The 18,344-nt window shown below is 41.0% G+C and overlaps 3 protein-coding genes across 4 annotated transcripts; all 3 read right to left on the bottom strand.

Annotated features, from left to right (window-relative positions):
- Positions 1 to 528: 528 nt before the first annotated feature.
- Positions 529 to 3,888, bottom strand: ccna2 (cyclin A2). Its single transcript, XM_076148858.1, has 9 exons — positions 3,637 to 3,888; positions 3,311 to 3,531; positions 2,678 to 2,936; positions 2,463 to 2,569; positions 2,093 to 2,316; positions 1,779 to 1,983; positions 1,539 to 1,652; positions 1,271 to 1,404; positions 529 to 1,097 (listed from the first exon to the last, which is right to left on the bottom strand). Exons 2-9 carry the CDS (start codon positions 3,524 to 3,526, stop codon positions 1,046 to 1,048), a joined length of 1,311 nt encoding a protein of 436 aa, XP_076004973.1. The 5' UTR covers positions 3,527 to 3,531; positions 3,637 to 3,888; the 3' UTR covers positions 529 to 1,045.
- Positions 3,889 to 4,702: 814 nt separating this feature from the next.
- Positions 4,703 to 10,990, bottom strand: bbs7 (Bardet-Biedl syndrome 7). Of its 2 annotated transcripts, none has more exons than XM_076149113.1 (19): positions 10,128 to 10,990; positions 9,794 to 9,859; positions 9,637 to 9,699; positions 9,334 to 9,509; positions 8,989 to 9,175; positions 8,808 to 8,880; positions 8,258 to 8,365; positions 7,988 to 8,118; positions 7,793 to 7,877; positions 7,488 to 7,590; positions 7,142 to 7,334; positions 6,968 to 7,042; positions 6,813 to 6,878; positions 6,471 to 6,610; positions 6,112 to 6,276; positions 5,903 to 6,012; positions 5,701 to 5,804; positions 5,393 to 5,516; positions 4,703 to 5,043 (listed from the first exon to the last, which is right to left on the bottom strand). In XM_076149113.1, exons 1-19 carry the CDS (start codon positions 10,161 to 10,163, stop codon positions 4,910 to 4,912), a joined length of 2,139 nt encoding a protein of 712 aa, XP_076005228.1. In that variant the 5' UTR covers positions 10,164 to 10,990; the 3' UTR covers positions 4,703 to 4,909. The 2 variants fall into 2 exon arrangements, with proteins under 2 accessions (XP_076005228.1, XP_076005229.1); XM_076149114.1 differs by having other exon boundaries at positions 6,813 to 6,875.
- Positions 10,991 to 11,122: 132 nt separating this feature from the next.
- tmem33 (transmembrane protein 33) lies at positions 11,123 to 16,757 on the bottom strand. Its single transcript, XM_076149115.1, has 8 exons — positions 16,612 to 16,757; positions 15,998 to 16,086; positions 15,368 to 15,462; positions 15,041 to 15,228; positions 14,678 to 14,745; positions 13,740 to 13,873; positions 12,507 to 12,590; positions 11,123 to 12,167 (listed from the first exon to the last, which is right to left on the bottom strand). Exons 2-8 carry the CDS (start codon positions 16,058 to 16,060, stop codon positions 12,038 to 12,040), a joined length of 762 nt encoding a protein of 253 aa, XP_076005230.1. The 5' UTR covers positions 16,061 to 16,086; positions 16,612 to 16,757; the 3' UTR covers positions 11,123 to 12,037.
- Positions 16,758 to 18,344: the final 1,587 nt, after the last annotated feature.

The raw sequence follows: 18,344 nt of genomic DNA, 5'->3' as shown, positions 1-18,344 counted from the left end.
CATCCAATCAGCAGTAACATCGAGTCGAGGGCAGCCGACTGAAAATGTGAAGAGATGTGGACCGATTGTGGCAAATTTGTGATTACTCAGTTACCTTGTCATGCAGGAGGATCATCCCCATGTAAACTACGCAACGCTGGAATTGAGACCATTACTAAAGTTGATCATTCTTGATTCAGTAGCAAAAACCTGTATCCACAATGTGTTTAGGGTTTGTTTAATAGTCAGCTCATGCCTGTAATTTCATTTGAGAGTTATATAGAAAATCCATGGAGTTTAGCATTTTAGCACAGCCAATACCTTTGCAATCTAAAGCATCATGCAACCAATAAATGTTAGATGAGCTCCTGTTATATTGTGTGAAGAGTGACTTCACATCCAAATACATCCAGTCTAGTGCTGCAGGTTTTGCATTTGATAGTCATGTTCATATGATCCTTTCATAGCTGAAGTCTAGCAGAGGCCTAGGCTGGCCCTCTGCTGCCCCCATGAGTACAATCTGACCACACACACACACAAAGTCTTACTTAAATGAGCTTTATTTACAAGAGCATTATATTACAGTGCAGTAGATGCCTTGACTAGCTCTTCAAGACAATCCATTGAGTCGTGCAAAGACTGACGAGTTGCTTCATTGTGCATCCGATGAGGTTGAGTTATTTGAGTGATGAACCTTTTCAAAATGAACTTAGTAATGCCAAGTATGAGTCAGGCTTTACAACAAATGTTTGTCTGGAGTATATTTACAGATCTATAGAAGAGGCAGTTAAGTAACACTGGACAAGCAGCTGCAATACGCAATGCAGTGATAAAGACCTCTACGTTGTCGGCTTTAAAGTCAAACCATCAAAACTGCTTGATTAGTCAACTTTAAAGAAAACACGTATTGTAGGAACGAGCATTAGGATCGCATATATAAAAAACCCATTTAAAACTCCACTAATTGTCTAGTGCTACTCTAAAAAGAGCAGTCTTTTACTTTCAAATCACGTTAAAAAAGGTAAAAAAAAAATTGACAAACAAAAGTAGGGGGAGGGAAATTAAATCAACTCAGCAGCAGTTTTGTTGGAGCGTCGATGAGAGAAACCTCAGAGTACCTGGAAGTAAAATAAAAAGTTCAGATATCTTGCCAACCACATTTCTCCGTGTTACCAAACCGCTGTATAAACTTATATTGTAGACAGGGCAAGTAATTTGTCTTCCATGCAATTAGATTATACTGTGAATCAGTTTTAGCAGCATTCAGGTCAGCGTTTAACATCCTACTTACTTTGCTCCCTTGTACTTCTCCTTGACGGACTGCTGTGCGTGCTGGGGAGCATTGAGGTACATCTGGTGCAGATCCTCAACGCAGGGCATCAGTTCCTCCAGGGAGTAGCCGGTCATCTCCAACAGGGACTTGGGCTAAAGGGGAAGACGGTTTCACACGTTCTTACAATGGACCAGTGATCTGCTGTCTTTGCATAGGGAAATCAATATGAAGGGTGCAGTAGTGGGGGACATTACAGGCACAAACTCCCCACAGTATGCAAACTTACCCATGAGCCTCCAGTGACCGTGTTGTTTGCCAGGATGAAGGCTGCAGCAGCGGTCTGTGATGGCAGATACTTCAGGAAGGGATCCGAATCAACCAAACTTAGCTCTCCAAAGAACTATGCAAAAGACATTGTAAAGTACAAGATAAGGTTAAATTGAGTAGGCGTTAACGACTGCAATGCTTTGCCATGTTAGTACAAATCAGGTTAACTACTGAAACATCTGTTGGTGCCACAACCCACCATTGCAAGACTCTCCACTTGTTTGTTGACGGTCTGCTGGAGGAAGTACTGGGTGAGGAACTGGTAGATTGTTGGTGCTGCCAGATCAAAGGAGAGCACCTTGAGGACCAGGTGCTCCATTCTCAACACTTGCTTCTTGGTATAGGTGTCGTCTGTGATATAAACGAATTCGGCGACCTCTGGGGGGTAGATCTCTTCAAATTTCCTGCAGGGAGATTAAACATTTAGCAACTCAACTCAGGAGAAGTGGTTTATATTCAGTTCTTGTTCATATTTGTGAACAGTGTTTGAGATGCGATAAACAAAACACATACGAAGCCAGCAGCATTGCGGCGGTCCCAACCAGCTGGAGCTTTCCCCTCAGGACAGACATTGAAGAGAGAAAGCGATCGATGTAGTTGACGGCCAGATACAGGGTCTCATTCTGGAGCTTGTACTCTTCTCCGACCTCTACCAGCCAGTCCACCAATATGGCCCGCATGCTGTTTGTGATGTCTGGCTGCTTCTTCATGTAACCTGCCTTGGGCCTCGTCTTCACCTGTGGGTGAGAATGAAATGAAGGAAGGTAATGGGAGAAATTTGATACAAGGGCATAATACACTATGCTGCCAAGGACACCTCAGAGGGTCTTAGGGCAGCTCTACAAACGACTCCTTAAGACCTTTGCATTTACACATTTCCCACCTCCATTTCCCTAAGATAGGTGTGGATTTCAGCAGCATACTCTGGGACCTCATTCACGTTGACGCGGGTCTCCTCCCCCTCCACCACAGACATGTCCATGGGAGAGTCTGTTCATCAAAATGCATAATTCAGTGAGGGAGAACGGCACGGCATGGGGTTTCAAGCCAAGTCAACATCCAAACTATACCAAGTGGAAGACTTTATCATTAACCTACCAAAACTGACATCCATTGCTGAATGAACAGCGATGGTGGCCAGAGGTTGCCTGAGCCGGGCCATAGCGTTGTTAATGGCCAGGGGAGAGTCTACTATGGCCTTGGCAGTCTCCTCCACCACTGCCAGCTGTTTCTTACTGCAGGCACCATCAGGCTCATCCACGTGAATCTGGAAAGAGGGCTGTTTGGAGGAAGGTTTCTCAAAGCAGCTTTTGGTGAATTCTTCATTTTTACAGGATAAAGACTGTGTTGAAGATTCCTAGAAATGAGAGAAACACGTTCAAGCTTTATAAATCACATTGAGGGTGAAGAAAAAGCAGTAGTAAGAAAGAAAACAGGAAATGTATGCCATTAACGGCGAGGTTAGAATGGCGGTCAACCTGTATTACGCTTCTTTTGAATGCGTTGTGGTGTTCAATGGCAACTGGGAGAAAGGCTATTATGGATAGAGCGAGATAATTATAATACTAATTGACTTAAGAGGCGTCACACTGGTTTTGGCTCCAAATTCTAGTAGTAGCCATTCGTCGTTGCTAACATTAGCTTAGCAGCGATTGCGTCTAGTAGTTTCAATTCGAGTTAGCTTGTTAGCGCTTTTTTTAGCTACTGTAGCGCCGTTGTCCCAAAACGAACCTGCTTTGTGCCGCGCTGGTGGTTCTGGGCTTTGCTTCGCTGGTTGTTCTGCAGGGCTCCCAGCACGGTCCTGGTAGTCGCTTTCGGGACAACATTTTCCTGGTTTTCGGGCGCAGAAGCTCTGGGTTTGAGCGAGCCTCTCAGCCTGGAGAGCATGTTCTCTTGGTTGTTGTGCTCCGCAGCCGCGCTTCCCGGTCCTCTGTTAACCGCCGACATGTTTCCTCCAACAAAGGCGCAAATATTTAAGATACTAGTTCGGTTGTGTGTGCGTCAACGATCTAGAAGGTTTATCTACTTTACCGAGTGATAGGAGTATTAATTCGTACCTTGATGAGACGATCGAACCGTTAACGCTCACAATCGAAAACTAACCGGAGACGTCAGCAACAACCCGAATACAACAACAGCGTCTGCTCAAATGCACAGTTGGTCGTATAATTCTTTTTAAAAGTCCAAAAACGCGTATATTAGCCTGCCATACTGGGTTTCTTAATCTCGACCAAGCTTCTACTTCAGCGGCTACTCTCGGGTCATTTACTAACACACACTGCCGGTGAGCTACTCCCTGCAATTCAAGTAGCCCGCGACGATTGAAACGGACCAATCACAGGCCGCCGAGAGTGCGACGTGCTGAACATACGGCAGGCGAAAGAGAACAGTATACCCGTGATTGCGGATTCAAAACCGGTTTGGCTCTTTCTTGACGTCATAATACAAATAGGTGAAACTCTCTAACATAAGTGACCTATATTTATGTTTGAGTGTGGTCATTTGTTAATGGCGTCATTTGTATTCTGATTTTATATGCGGTATGACATCATAACATTTGTAAGAAGACAACAAACATAAAACTTTGCACACAAGCCATTTTCCTGCTGTGGTCCTTGTTTGCAATAGGACGTAGAACTGTATTGTGAGTGCAACCTTTATCTTGGTGCTAAATATGAAAAGGTTTTAATTGTTAATGATAATATGATACATTTAATATTTGGTTCATTTTTCAACACTGTTCTCCTAAAAAAAAAAATACCAGTGAGTTTATTATTGATTTAACTCAAGATTGAAATTAATTTTTTTTTAATTAAATTAAAAAATAATTCAAGACATCACATTGTACCATACAACCCTTTATACTGAGAACAGATCATGTATTTCATGCTCTTATATTTGCAGTCTGTGTTCACTAGGTCTGTTGAACGAGTGCTCATGAAATTTTGATGTTTTTATGTTTAAAATGAAAAGCTTGTGCATTTTAAAATGTGCATCAGTATCACTGACTCAGTAAGTATGTGCAGCCGCAACATGCTTTCATTTATATGTGGTCACAAACATTCTCAAACAAGCATGTAAACTTAGCAATAAAGAAGAAAAGTGGATTCTTTGGTATGAATTTATTAAATACCCTCCTGCTTATATATTATATGGTTCGAATAAATGTTACAAATGTCAATGCTATGACACACAGTTATCAGGCCAAACAGTATCTAAATGCTACTATGGCAACATGATTTTGTTACTGCTAGTACGGGACCCCACAAAACTGCATTATTTACAATATATTATACCACAAAAATGACTTTCCACTTTCAGTTCAGGACATTAAGTCTCATTGAAAAAATCTAACAGAGAATTCAGGTCGTAGTTATCCAGAATTTCCAACAGCGAGGACACCTTGGTTTTCACATTCTGGCCTTTGAACTTGAATTTGTCGATGAAGAGGTCTGTGATCATGCCTACAGGATGAAAAACGGGGGGAAATCCATTATATCATCAGTCAACACATAAACTCAGGCTGTTAATATAGACCTAAACCTCAGGGTAAATCATTTTAAAAGTTCAACTCTAAAGATACATTCAATTGTTCAGTCAACAGTCAACAGCTTACAGTGAAATAAAAGACAGAACATTGCAAACATTTGTACTTTTAGCCAATATTCTTCAGGGATTTTAGCATTATAACAACATTTGCATGAACGTCTATTGTGCATTATGGAAAATAGCTCCTTTCTCTGGATGCAAATGTAAATAAAATGAGTTTAAATGTAATAAAACTGAATGCCGGTAAAAAGTTAAATGTGAGACCGTAAAGCCTTTCGAGGTGCGCTGGCTGCTTCTTGTACTCCTCCAGGAGATGTGCAGACTCATCCAAAATGTTGCGATACTCTGGGATGAGGAAGTCAGCATTCCCTTCATGAACCTGAAGTTCCTAAAAAGAGATGATGTTAAGATACAAGTGATTTTCTACATTTCCTCAAAAGCTGTGAAGGGGCGTGAAGTTGTTGCACTCAGGCCAAATGTGTTTGATTGCCCTGGAAGGAACATACCTGAAAATAATAAAAACACAAGAACCAAACAAAGACAATGGGGATAAACCCGTAACAAATACCTACTTTAAGTGCGTCGATAAGCTGAACCTTTTTAGCCAGCAGCAACTGGTACTCCAATTTCGGATGGATCATCCTGAGAGTGTGGCTCACGGAATCATCACTGATATCTGGGACAACACAAACAACACAACCCGTAAAAATGCAAGATTTAATTTGATTAGCCACACTCACACGGAAACAGAATCATAATAATAATATGACCAACCATATGAGATGTTTAAATTGATTTTCCTTTTAGTAGCTTCTTTAGAGAGGACGTCACTCAATATGGAGATGGTAGAAATGTTGTCTGACTTGAAGTGGCCCTCTCCTTTGCTGAAATAACCGAAGTCAGAAAAACAAACTTAACTCAAACTAGACACTAGAATACCCGATGAATTGTTCCATGCTGTGTGTCGGTGTGTTTGCGTTTACCAGTAGGTGGCTTCGAGCTGTGTGCCAAGGAAAGTGTTATGGAAATAGAAAGTGATGTTCTCTGCAGCTGGCGTCTTTTCAGGCACCTCTGGCAAACAGAAAACCACCCAGGAGTGAATCTCAGCAAAACTGAACTGTCCCACGAGACTGAGCCGGTTCATAGGTCTGTATACATCAGATATGGAGAGACAAAAAGAAACACAAAGAGAAGAGATTGAACAAGAGAGAATACAGCTGGCTAGACTTCACACAATAGTCTTGTTTCTTCTGTTCACTTATACGGACTTGTACAAAATGCATTAGACATTACAGACGGGACAGTTCTCAGGCAATCACCCAGGTTCGAGCTCTATGCTTACCTGTCTTGGTCTATGCTGTGTGTCCGCTGGTGGAGGGATAGCGGCTTTATCTGGTACTGGCGGACCTGACATGTTTTGGGCTGCAGTCTGGGGGTGACGTAGGCCTGCAGGGTGCCGTACTGCCCCTCGATGGACCTCACCTAGTGCGGCAATTTATTATGGATGGGATACATGATTCATATGCAACATAGTGTTATGATTGCTTTTTACGTAATGGTTTTCCAATGACACAGACATTTTGCTTAAAAACCATACAGTATGTAAAAGTAACTAACTAAATATTCACCAATTCATTTGTTCGTACATTTTGATAACAATTGTGAAATTTTATGTGCTTGTTACCTTGAGCTCAAGCCTGGTAGTGTTGGCCTGACATCTGTAGGTGGCCAATAGGAAGTTCCCATTCTGCTGGATGAAGTGTAAGAGAGCCAGGCCTCAGAAAGTTTGTAGATTCATTTGTTTGTAGGTTCTGCACAAAAATGGTTTTCATGGCTCACCTCTGAATCACATTCACTGAAGCTGACAACAGCTGAGTTCTTATCCACATCCAGCAGGTCTATAGGTACGTCGCTCTGTGAAAGAAAGTATTTGTTAAGTTTAACACAGTTCTCTCCAGAATTGCACAACGTGACTAAAATCATCTCAATTTCACTGATTCTCAGAGCGTGAACCTGGAGCAGCAGATTGTCGATGGCCGTCTGCACCTCCAGGGTGAGGCTGTAGCTGGCGTCGTCCTGGCAGAGGGTGAACTTGTCATTGATGCTGAAGACAGGCACAGCTGAGACCGCCGTGCTCGACTGGGAAGTCTGCTGGTACTGCTCGCGGCCTTGCAAGACTTTGACCTGCAGCTGCTCCAGCTCTGACCTGCAAGGAGACAACAACACACTGACCTCAGGAACAGATTATGGTTTAAAATGAAGGGGTTTTACATTTACAAAATTAACAGCATTCCACTAAAACACACAAGAATGTTATTTGTCATTTCCCATTTCAAATTGAAGTTCTTTTGGCTTGTACCTGAGTGCTTCTATTTTGGACTGGGCCTCCTTGCTTATCCTGACCTCGTCCCCAGGGCCAACTTCAGTCCTCTGTGGCTCAGTGGTCAAACCAGTTACCCATCCTGGAGGAAGGAATGTCAATAAGTCACATAATGTTGAACAAATATTAACATGTCAGACCTGTTTTTGTCTCACTTTAAAGTAACAATCCCTCAGTTTTTGGTGTCCCTCCGTAAATGCCTGGCATTTCCCACAATTATCCTTCTCATTACAGAACTAAAGGGTAACAGATACTTTTTCATCTCTGTTATATTTTTTTCTAACCTGTATAGGTGGCAGTTAAGACCTCGTCGTAGGAGTCCTTCCCTACGCAGCCACCCTGGATAGAGGTCACACTCTCAGACAACACCTAAAGCCAGATAGATAGGAAACCAATGAGGAGGCATTACGATCAGCATTGCATTTAATACTATCAAGAATGATGACTTTCGGTGTCTAACTACTACTTTGTCAACTCACATGTTCAAAACGTAATGTTGGCTCATTGCTACTGTCAAAACCATAGACCTCTACTGTGCCATCATCCCTGCCCACCAGGATGTCGTCCACGCCATCCCCGATGATGTCATAGGTGTCAATACAAAGAATACCTGGATGCAGACAGCAAAGAGCAAGCAAAGACACTGAACTTTACTCTGTTATTGTGATTCTATACATGCACAATATATATTTATATACACATTATTTCAACAATTAGTGAGCTTTGTTTGGAGTCATTTAACACCATACCTCCTTTCTTTTTGTCATTGTCAATCTCCCACTTGGTGACAGCTGATTGTTCCCCGATCTGGACCAATCCTACTTTGCCATCTGCAGTTCCGTAGAGAACTTCATCGCCTGTAGAGTAATAAGACACATTATTAGTTACATACAATATGAAAAATAGTCAGATTTCATGGTTCACACTTGTTGATGATGCTGTGATGGAACAATGATGAATAATGGTGCCCTACACAGGCAAACAGTACAATAACAATGAGCTATTCCATTATAGGGAGGCAGTGGCTCAGTGGGTAGAGCTTCCGCTTTGGAACCGGAGGGTTGCCGGAGGGTTGCCGGTTCGAGCCCCTGCCGAGGTGCCCTTGAGCAAGGCACCGAACCCTCAATTGCTCCCCCCTCTGCGAAGGGTGGTAACTGTAATGTAAGTCGCTTTGGATAAAAGCGTCTGCCAAATGATCGTAATGTAATGTAATGTAATGGTAGACAAGGAAATTGCTAAAAGAGTAAATGTCAATAGTTATTTGTGATTTTGCACATACAAAAGGAAAGACAGCCTTACCTCCATCTTTGTTATACAGCTCCAAGACAGACGGAGGTCCGGGGACTTCAATTTCATAAGCAAGATTGGATCCCTGCATAATAAAAATACAGAAGAAATAACAAAGAAAAGCCATTCCATTTGTTGCAATATAACAAGTCCCTCTCTTAAAATCAGAACAGGAAATATAAGTCGGCATTACCTGCAAGACCCTGAGGACACGGTCTTGACATGCAAGAACTGGGACAAGATGACTCTGTTTCTCCAAGGACAAGCATGTGATGTCGTTGATTTGATCTCCAGAGAGGTAGTAGTCTTGGTCTTTGCAGTCACAGTAATGATTGTAGATGTAACTCGCGCACACAAAAAGGTCAGAGCCTGAGACATGCCTGGAAAAGAGATAACGCCACTCAATAAAGGGAAAGCAATATCTGCGTGTATCGCCCATATTCTACACTTTAAGGGAGCTAATTCTAAGTTTTCATGGTTCTGGAAAGTGTCAAATTACAAATATCTTGATTGAAATGGGGAAGGGGGTGATGCATACATGGCGTTAATGCTCTTGGTGAGGTTGGCTTCGAAGGTGAGGAACTGTTTGCCTTTCTTGGTGAATCCTCGAACCTGAGACCCAGCGCACACAAAGATCTTCTCCTGTGGAGTTCCCGCAGCGCCTCCAAGATCCATTCTGACTATCTTCTGGCCGGGAAGGGTTTTAAAGACTGGCTGCAACAGAGAGTGAAGTGTAACATCAGATACATTTAATGAGTGAGCGTTAATACATATCAGGTCCCACTGTACCGACTGTATGACAGTAAAGGAAATAAATCTTAATTCAAACTAGACAACCCACCACTGCCTCTCCTTTCTTCATTCCAAAACATGTGAGCACGCCATCATGATCAGCGATAGCAACCTAGAACAAAGGGCAGAAAGAAGTGTGTCATATTATTCTCATTATATAGAACATGTCTGGGATAGCCTTTTTAAGTTAATAAATTTAATAATACCTTCTGGGTTGCCTTTTTCCCCAATGATGGAAGCAATTTCATAGTTTTCTGAGATGTGACACCGACCTGCATGTACCCAAAAATAAATGTTATAAAAGACCATCACCACCCTCTCTCGCTGCCTCTCTCTCTCACACACACACACAAATGTTGTCATGTGTGTTAATCTGAACATTTCACTCACATTCAAGTAATGACAGAAAACCAGAAACATGGCAACATACTTAATTGAAATAAACATTCTACATTCTAAAAAAGTGATTTAAAGTGAAGGATCGATAAACCTGATAAACCTAATGATACCAGTCGAACCCCAGACCCTGCTATACTTTACCTGCATGTAATCAACTCGGTTTAGGTGAATCTCCATCTTTATACGGCGTGATGGAGGTCTTCTGAATCAAAGGAAAATGTTTGGATTAGCCCTTTAGAAAACTTCGCGTCACGGCACACCGATTTTCGTAAAAACTGCTATCGGATTAAACCCAATAGACTGGGATTATCTATAGCGAGGAGATTAGCAGAAGTTAGCTGTTAGCTAGCATTGGTCGCAAAATAATCATGGACGACGCGATTTACTTTCATGCCGACAACCTGCTTCATCCTTCACAAAGCAGTAAAAACGCGTTAATATGAATAGTCAAAAGCTGCTGAAACATGGAAGGGAACACTTTATTCCTGCGGAATGCACAAAAGCAAATGAACGCAGTGACTGTTGCTAATAGCAACACTGCAGTCCGCAACAAACTCAAACACGATTGGAAGATAGAGAGTGACAAACTTTGAAGCCGTCTGTTGATTGGTTAACGCAACCAGGTAAACCCCGCTACTTTATTTTAATTTAATTTTTTTTCGTGATATATTTTTTTTTGAAGAAAGCATTTGACATGACAATGAGCATACAGTTATGGCATATTTTGGAGATCCCCGCAAATTTAACAGCCAAAAATATAGTGAAGTAACCCTGAAAATTGTCCGGAGATTACATAAAATAAATTGGTAATATGATTTCTACGTTCTTTAAGTATTTTTCATTTTGACATTGGACAGAAGAAAAGTGTATATTTTTCTGTTTAGCATAACTACATTGCCTATTTTTCACATTCATACGTTTGAATTTTATATTCCCAGTTCTTTTCATACACACAATCATTGTCAAGCTACTCATAATTCAACCAAATACTTATAAATTGAATACATTTTTATCATTCAATTGAGTTATTATATTTACCTTTGATTGCTTGTTTGACTGTACTGTAATGTTTCATTCAGCAGGCACGATTGTGATATTTGAACGTTTTCTGTGACGACATTAGGGTCAAAACCAACTGTTGTTTAATATTTTATTAGTTTAAGAGATCATTTTATTCTTGTAATAAAAATTTGGTTTACTATTAGCAAATAATGACGTTTAACATGTAAATCAGAACAAAGAAATCAGAGCATGCAGCTACCTGAAAACTACAAAAGCCACAAATGATGCAAATTCAAAACAGCTTTTGAAACTGAGAAACAAAGCCAGAATGCAACAACATATGACATGCATTGTGCAATTCAATTTAAATACCCCCCAGTATTCACCTTGTACCTTAAAACCCTCAGTAAAATACAGCAGATACCTTGTTTCTCAATTCAATGTCCATTTTGACATCATGCCTACATCGTTTTTGCTTATTTCTAATGGTAATTAGAATTATTAATGGTATTGACCGATTAAGCATTTTTAGACAAATCAGAATATCACCTTCTTTTCACATAAAATGAAAATGCACGAGACAGAAACGGCACAGAAATGCATCTTTCATTCATTTTGGAAAACAAATATGATTTTTTAAAAAAAAGTAGATTTGTACACATTTAAGTTACTCATTTCAGAATGTTAATATTTTTCATGAATAAATAAGGACACAAAGCAGAGATCAAAAACAGCTGATACGTAAAAGAACACAGCTGGTTTCTACTGTGCTCCGACAGTGAACCTAACAAAGTGAGCATGTCCAGCGGGTCAATGAGGTCACATTGAAAACAGGAAAAAAACAAAAATATCACCATGAGGAGTTCAGTGCATGACGAGCTGGTCTTCAACTGTAGTCGAGAAGTAAGAGCACAGACTGTATGGTTAACATTCAAAATAAAAAGTTTCCTTCTATTGATGGCATTGTCTGTACCCACCAAAGGCTGTGTCACATCCTTCATGGTTTAAAAAAAAAAAAGAAAACAAAGAAAAAAGGTGTAGTAGTGTGATTAGACCCCTGTGGGGGCGAGCCGGCTGATGAAGGAGATGCTGTTCAGGCACATCCTCCTGAAGAAGACAGGACAGGCCGGCTTCATGATGAAGTGCTCCAGCAGAATTCTGAGCTCTGTGAACAAGGTGCTGGGGGTGGGGTGCAAAGATATTTGTTAAATATTCAATTCTGACAGGCCAACACAGAATAAAGGATGTTTCGTTAATTCATAGTACACCTAAATATAATTTTTTTTCTTTTTCACATTTCCAGCTTGGTTACCATTCATTTCATATAATAAGTCACTTTATATTTAATTATTCTGTTATTAGCTCTAAGAATGTCAGGGTCCAGCTCAATGAACTGTCATCTTGATGGAGTCGTACATTGGGATACAATCTGCAAAACTCCCACTCATGCACTTGAGGCTGCTTCAGTGTCGTTATTGTTACTAAATGACTTGGTACTGGTTTCATTCCGTATCTTACCGACAGTATGGGTTTCTTCTGGATGTGTAGCGCAGAGAGAGGAACCGATAGTAAATGAAAGGTAGCAGCAAGCTTCCCTGTCCACTGCAAATGAGAGATAAACAAGGTGAGTGAAAACTGACAACTGTGCCCAACTGTAATACAGACTGAACATATTGTACACCGTGCAAGGAACTAAAAAAAAAACACTTCATAATGCATGTTTGGAGAACAAACAAAGCCACAAAGTCCAAGGAACTCTGTCGACCTCCATGCTAGTACTGTAGCCAGGCATAGATCATGAAGAAAAGCGTCTGCCAAATGATCGTAATGACAAGGGTATAAAACCATTTCTAACAAGTTCCTAGTAGCATCAAAAGTTGTGAAACGGAAGAAGTTAGAGAAGGGTGCAGTCAAATACAGAGGGGTCCTTTAAGAAACTCTGTACTTAGTAAAAGCCCCTTTGGCAGCGATGACAGCTTTGAGTAGTCTTCACACTAAGTAACGACAATTAAGTCTGTACAACCTTCGCACAGCTGGGATCAGGCAGATCCTCTCACACTCTGTCAGATTGGATGGGAAGCATCTAAACTGATCTTCTTGCAGGTCTTTCAACAGATATTCTATGGGGTTTAGTGGGTAGTGCCTGGTGTTAGACAGACATGGTACACTGAGTTCTGACCAAAGACTTCAATTTTTGTCACATCAGACCAGGGAATCTATTTTCCCTGAGCTCCTATAAGTGATGTTTGGCAAACTCAAAGCAGGCTGTAATGTGCCTTTTACTTAAGAGTAGCTTCCATCTGAACAGTTTTATATCCATGGCTCACCACATTGGTGTTGGTGTTGCTTTTGTCCTGACATGCAGTGGGAATGGTGGGACCTTTTGTATTTACACACACTAAATTATGCCCACTCAATTCTATTCACTAAAGGTGGACTCAAATCATCATTCTAGAGATCTAAAGGATAGAAGTTGCACCTGACCACAACCTGGAGTGCTATAGCACAGGATCAGAATGGTTATGTACACTAGATTTCATTTCGTAAAAAGTGAAGGGGTCTGGATACTCGATCACTCTCTAACACCCTCCCAGTTGACAATTGGATTGAGTACTGGCAGTATCAGAAAAACTAAAACGGTGTCATTTATCCTGCTCTACATACTGCAAGTGTGTACAAGTGTATGATGTTAGAAAACTATCAATGACTGATGACCATGAATGGCTCTTGGCTCGTGTTTATGTAACGTACCTGAACAGCATGAATACAGTGGCTGGCATCAAGAAGATCTCATTGCAGGCGATGAACTTCAAGATGTTCTGTTGATTGGATGTCAGTTTCTCGAGGAAGGTTCTTACAAACTGCAGGCTGTTGGGGCCCATCGACTGCAAAGAGACAAAAACACAGCAGAATCAACCAGTGATACACGTCAGCTTTCGTTAACGCATGTAACAGATACTACATACAGCAGAGTGCATGATCTTCACAACCTATAGATTTGCATCCATTTCTGAATGCGTCACGGAGTCTATGCAAACTGCATCTACACAAATAGGCGTATTCAATCTTTCTATGTTATATTGGGGGGTGTGTTTAAAAAGCTAGTGACTGGGGTTCGTTGGTGTGAATGTTGTTGCAATGGGTGCAAATCATGCCTGATGCTTCTCCATTACTGAAATGACCCAGGCCTGTGTGTGTGTTTGTAATAAGACGGTGCCTCACTCAATTTGTAAAGTTTTTATATTTCACTCAGTTGTTAAATCATATTACTTATTATAAACACCATGAGAATTAACATCATGATATGATACAACACCAATTTGTTGATTTTTTTCCCAGGACTGGAAAACACATTTTTACATTCCGATACTTTTCGCAATTTTAGCTGAGAGGATGAATCCTGAGCTAAAGACGCATCCCATTGTCAGCCAGTGTATTCAACATATTCTCTATCTACAGGCAAGAGGACAAGAAATCACATTATCCCTCAGCAGCTTTCACTAGATTTGTAAACCACATTAGGGTCTCGGAGCCATGGCTGGTTGATTGAGTATATAATTAAAACACCATTTTGGCTGGAGGTAATTTTCCACCTGGGTATTAAACGGCACTCTGCTAACAGTTTGCTGCCGTGTGGGTTTAATAAACAGCATTAACTTACAGAAGCTGACTGATGACTTTATACTTACATCAAGGACTTTCTTTGTGTAGGTGGTGGCGTGAAGCAGGGAGAAGAGGAAGACGGGAAAGATGCTCACTGGAGACAACGGTTAAGGTGTCAATTACAACGTGATAATAATCATAGTATGTGGTGATATCAAAGTATTATTTGTAGTTACAGTCCAGTCTGGGAAGGGTATGATTTGATCGTTCACCGTGCAAAACGTAGTCATACCGTAAGGTTCAACCCTACAAAAGCCATATTTGCAAAATCAATGCAACTGAATGTACACTACCACAACACTATGACAAACTCGGTGCATCATGTGGTGTAGTTAGTATCTCTGCACTATTCTAGTCTCTTTTCCCTTTATCAGACGGTGACAGGATACTTGTGATGGGGTAGGAGTTGACCAAGATGAGAGAGTACAGCAGGTAATGACAGCTATCCTCCTGAAGAGCCTGGGCCAGGAACGCTCGGCTCAGCTGGAAGCGCGGAAGCCTCTGATGCAAGCGCAGGGCACTGGTGAGGGCATTGGCCAACAGAGCCCGCTGATAGAAGTTAGCTGCTGCATACGGGCTGCAAGACACACACACACACACATTCACACACACACACACACACAAACAGAGACAAATACTTAGCTTAATCAGGCGGGAGCAGGCTTCATGAGATGACATGAGTCTAATGCTGATGGTCACAATTCTCTTGCACTCACCCCAGGATTGGTAAGATGAACATTATAGAGCAGTAGACAGTGAAGAGCCGTGATAACCACATCGCAGTTTCCAGCTTGTTGCTCAACAAAAATTGCTGTAAATCAAAATGTATGTTTGTGAATAAAAAGGAACAAAAGGTTAGAAAGAATATCAGGGCAGGGGCACGACTGACAGCTGTATCAGGGCTTCAGACTCTTTCTGAGACACTGCACCATTGTCAAACAGCCTGACTAAAGAGTTAATTCAATTTGGTAGCAGATTTTGCAATTTTCTGATCAAACATCAGGTGACGATCTGTAACGTCAGCACATGGATGGCCGACTGCTTCAGCCAATAGCTATCTGCGTAAAGCCATTTAGATTTCCAAATAGGTTTACATAACTGACTAATTTATATAGACAGAGAAGTATAATGGTAGAACAGATGCTACACTGAGAGAATTAAAACAATGATGACACACAAACAAAACCGGTTGACATTAACATACTTTTTGAACTTTTTGATTTTTAAATCAATTACCAACGTCATTATTAAACTGTAATAGAGACTGTGTCATGTAAATTCAAGTCAATGGCCACACAAAGACTGCAACTGCATAAACAACAAAACAACAATAAATGACTACATACCACAGGCCCTGCAGAGGGAGGAGGAGGAGGAGGAGGAGGAGGGGGTTGTTGGTTGTCAGACATCTTTGTGAGTGTGTGTGTGTGTCTCCCTTTAGAAAGAATCACAATATGAGGTCATGATTAGTTGTCATCCTAAAGAAAAAGGAGTCATTGGTAACTGTCAGTTGTCAAACGAGTATGGACAACCATGATTATACATTAACCAGTCTTAACTCATTCATACTGACTGATACTCTGGATTCTTGGTTGCCAACCCATATAAGACAGAGGGAATGACAATTAGTTTTTTGAATGAAGGACGAGACGAAACTAGAATGTTACAGCTCGAAAACGAAGGTTACACTTTGGTTTGAAACTTAATGACGATGGCACAACGCCAGCTACCATTAGCACAAGTGCGAGTCTAGAATATTCCAACTGCAAACCTAGCATGTGAGCTAGCTACTTCGCTAATGGTAGCTAGGTAGCATAGCATTCAGTAGATACTAATTATCTCGCAAAATTGTGATAATTTGGCACTGCTGACAAACACAGTTGCCTCGGTGGTGAAAATATGGCCCTCTTACAGAATTCTACGAATTCTGGTTCATTCAAAGCTGGGGAAGATAACAAACCAGAGATGTAGCGCGTCGTACTGTTCGGCTGTCGGCTCGCTTAACTGCAGACCTTCTCCTCCTGGGGACACTACTTCCTTTCTTCTTCTTCTTCTTGATGTTTATTGGCGGTTGGGAAACAACGTATTAACGCATTACCGCCACCATCTGGTATGGAGTGTGAATCAGAATATCTTATTAATAGCGCTGTATATAAAAAACAAAACAAAAATTCAACTAAGCCCATAAATCCTTTCAATCATGTTTTTTGATCTAAGAAAATGAGACAAAATCATCCATTAATATTGTATTCTATGCAATGAAGTAAAGTCTTACTCCTGTCATGCTGATTGTACATGTGTCCTAATGAAAATCTTAGCTTCACCTTTGCTTAATGGACCGACAGATCTTGACGCTTCATTCTGAGTCTATGTTTTGCCCCCACCAGCTCATATATCTCCACACCGACATGAGCAGGAACTCATAGGAAGCCTGAGGAATACCCTTGATATCCATCCTGTATATTATAAGAAATGTTTCACTGATAATATCTGTTCTGAATGATAATCCACCCGATTTATGCTTGTTAGTGCTGAAAAGCTGTCAGATGCAATAACAGTGTTATTTATGTCCTTCCCTTCTATCCATCACAGGGCCAATAATATTTCCAATAGTTCTGTCATATACAGTATATACTGACAGATGATTTGGCCTCTTTGCTCACTTGGTCGGAGCAGCGTTTCTGCAGATAGTAAATGAAATCCATGAGGTCCGTGCAGTCCTGATAGAGTGCCACATCCTCATGACTCAAGTTGTTGTTGTCCGTGTGGTACACCAAGAATCTGATGGGGAAGTACAAGTATTATAGTAATTACATGTATTGAAGTCCAATGTAGTTCTTGTCTAAACAAATGTTACCAACCTTTGTTTGTTTGACCAGTGGAGTATTGCTAGGCCTTTTCCCTGTTCCTGGTGAACTCAAGAGATGCTGCCTTTGGGTCCATGTAATACATTAACCGAGCAACATTTTCAACCTGAAAAGGACAAAACCCCAGCATATTTTTGATCCATGTGACTCACAGTCAAACATGTTCAGTCGAGTTGTAAAACAGAGATTCTCGCAGTTCAAAGGTCTGACCACTGCTGACAGAGTTGGCGTCTGGAGTGTAGAGGTGTGGTGACGTGGTGTGGTGACGCTGCAGCTCTTCAACCATCCTTTTAATAAAAACACCATCAAGTTTCTCTATAAATAAATATCTCACAGAGAAAACAGGAAATGATGTTTCAAAAAGACTGAAAACCTTTTTGAAACCAGTTAGTGGATCACTGTTATCAATGCCTAAAGCTTAAATTAAAGCTTAAATGTGCATTTTTAAAATAAATAAATAAAAAAGGTGAAGGAAAGACAGCAAGCATGTCATGACATTTTTATTTCTATTTACAAATAACTACATTCTGAACGATAAAATCCATCTTAACTTACCCCCAGGAAATCATTATTTAGGAATGAAAACGCTGGTAAAGAAACAGGAACAAAATTCAGAAGCTGTGCTCAGTCAACATTCTCAGATATACGGTTCTTCTTTCGAGTTTATTGGCGGCTGTCAAAGCAGCTTAATGGTGCATTACCGCCACCAACTGGTCTGGCTATGGACCAGCAAATTTCAGGGGAGGCTGCAGGATGCAGGTCCATGTGTTGCTAAAAGTTGCCAAATTACTTTGTTGCGTCATTGTGTCGTGACGCCATTACGTAG

This window comes from Genypterus blacodes, unplaced genomic scaffold, assembly GCF_046128005.1.
Source record: "Genypterus blacodes isolate CSIRO-AG114 ecotype Tasmania unplaced genomic scaffold, CSIRO-AGI_Gbla_v1 ptg000044l_1, whole genome shotgun sequence".
In the NCBI taxonomy this organism is placed as follows: Eukaryota; Metazoa; Chordata; class Actinopteri; order Ophidiiformes; family Ophidiidae; genus Genypterus; species Genypterus blacodes.
The sequence above is the reverse complement of the archived record's forward strand: the minus strand, read 5'-3'. Positions and strand labels throughout refer to the sequence as shown.

Bases quoted from the DNA above. Each gene is read 5' to 3' on its own strand.
- ccna2 (XM_076148858.1), bottom strand. From the start codon at position 3,526: ATGTCGGCGGTTAACAGAGGACCGGGAAGCGCGGCTGCGGAGCACAAC. The intron at 2,937-3,310 runs GTTCGTTTTGGG...TCTCATTTCTAG, and splicing joins ACCAGCGCGGCACAAAGCAG to GAATCTTCAACACAGTCTTT. The intron at 2,570-2,677 runs GTAGGTTAATGA...TTTGATGAACAG, and splicing joins AGCAATGGATGTCAGTTTTG to ACTCTCCCATGGACATGTCT.
- bbs7 (XM_076149113.1), bottom strand. From the start codon at position 10,163: ATGGAGATTCACCTAAACCGAGTTGATTACATGCAG. The intron at 6,277-6,470 runs GTAAGCATAGAG...TGATGTATACAG, and splicing joins CACAGCATAGACCAAGACAG to ACCTATGAACCGGCTCAGTC. The intron at 5,044-5,392 runs GTCTCACATTTA...TTCATCCTGTAG, and splicing joins GCACCTCGAAAGGCTTTACG to GCATGATCACAGACCTCTTC.
- tmem33 (XM_076149115.1), bottom strand. From the start codon at position 16,060: ATGTCTGACAACCAACAACCCCCTCCTCCTCCTCCTCCTCCTCCTCCC. The intron at 15,463-15,997 runs GTATGTAGTCAT...TTTGATTTACAG, and splicing joins CTCCCTCTGCAGGGCCTGTG to CAATTTTTGTTGAGCAACAA. The intron at 12,591-13,739 runs GTACGTTACATA...TCTCATTTGCAG, and splicing joins ACTGTATTCATGCTGTTCAG to TGGACAGGGAAGCTTGCTGC.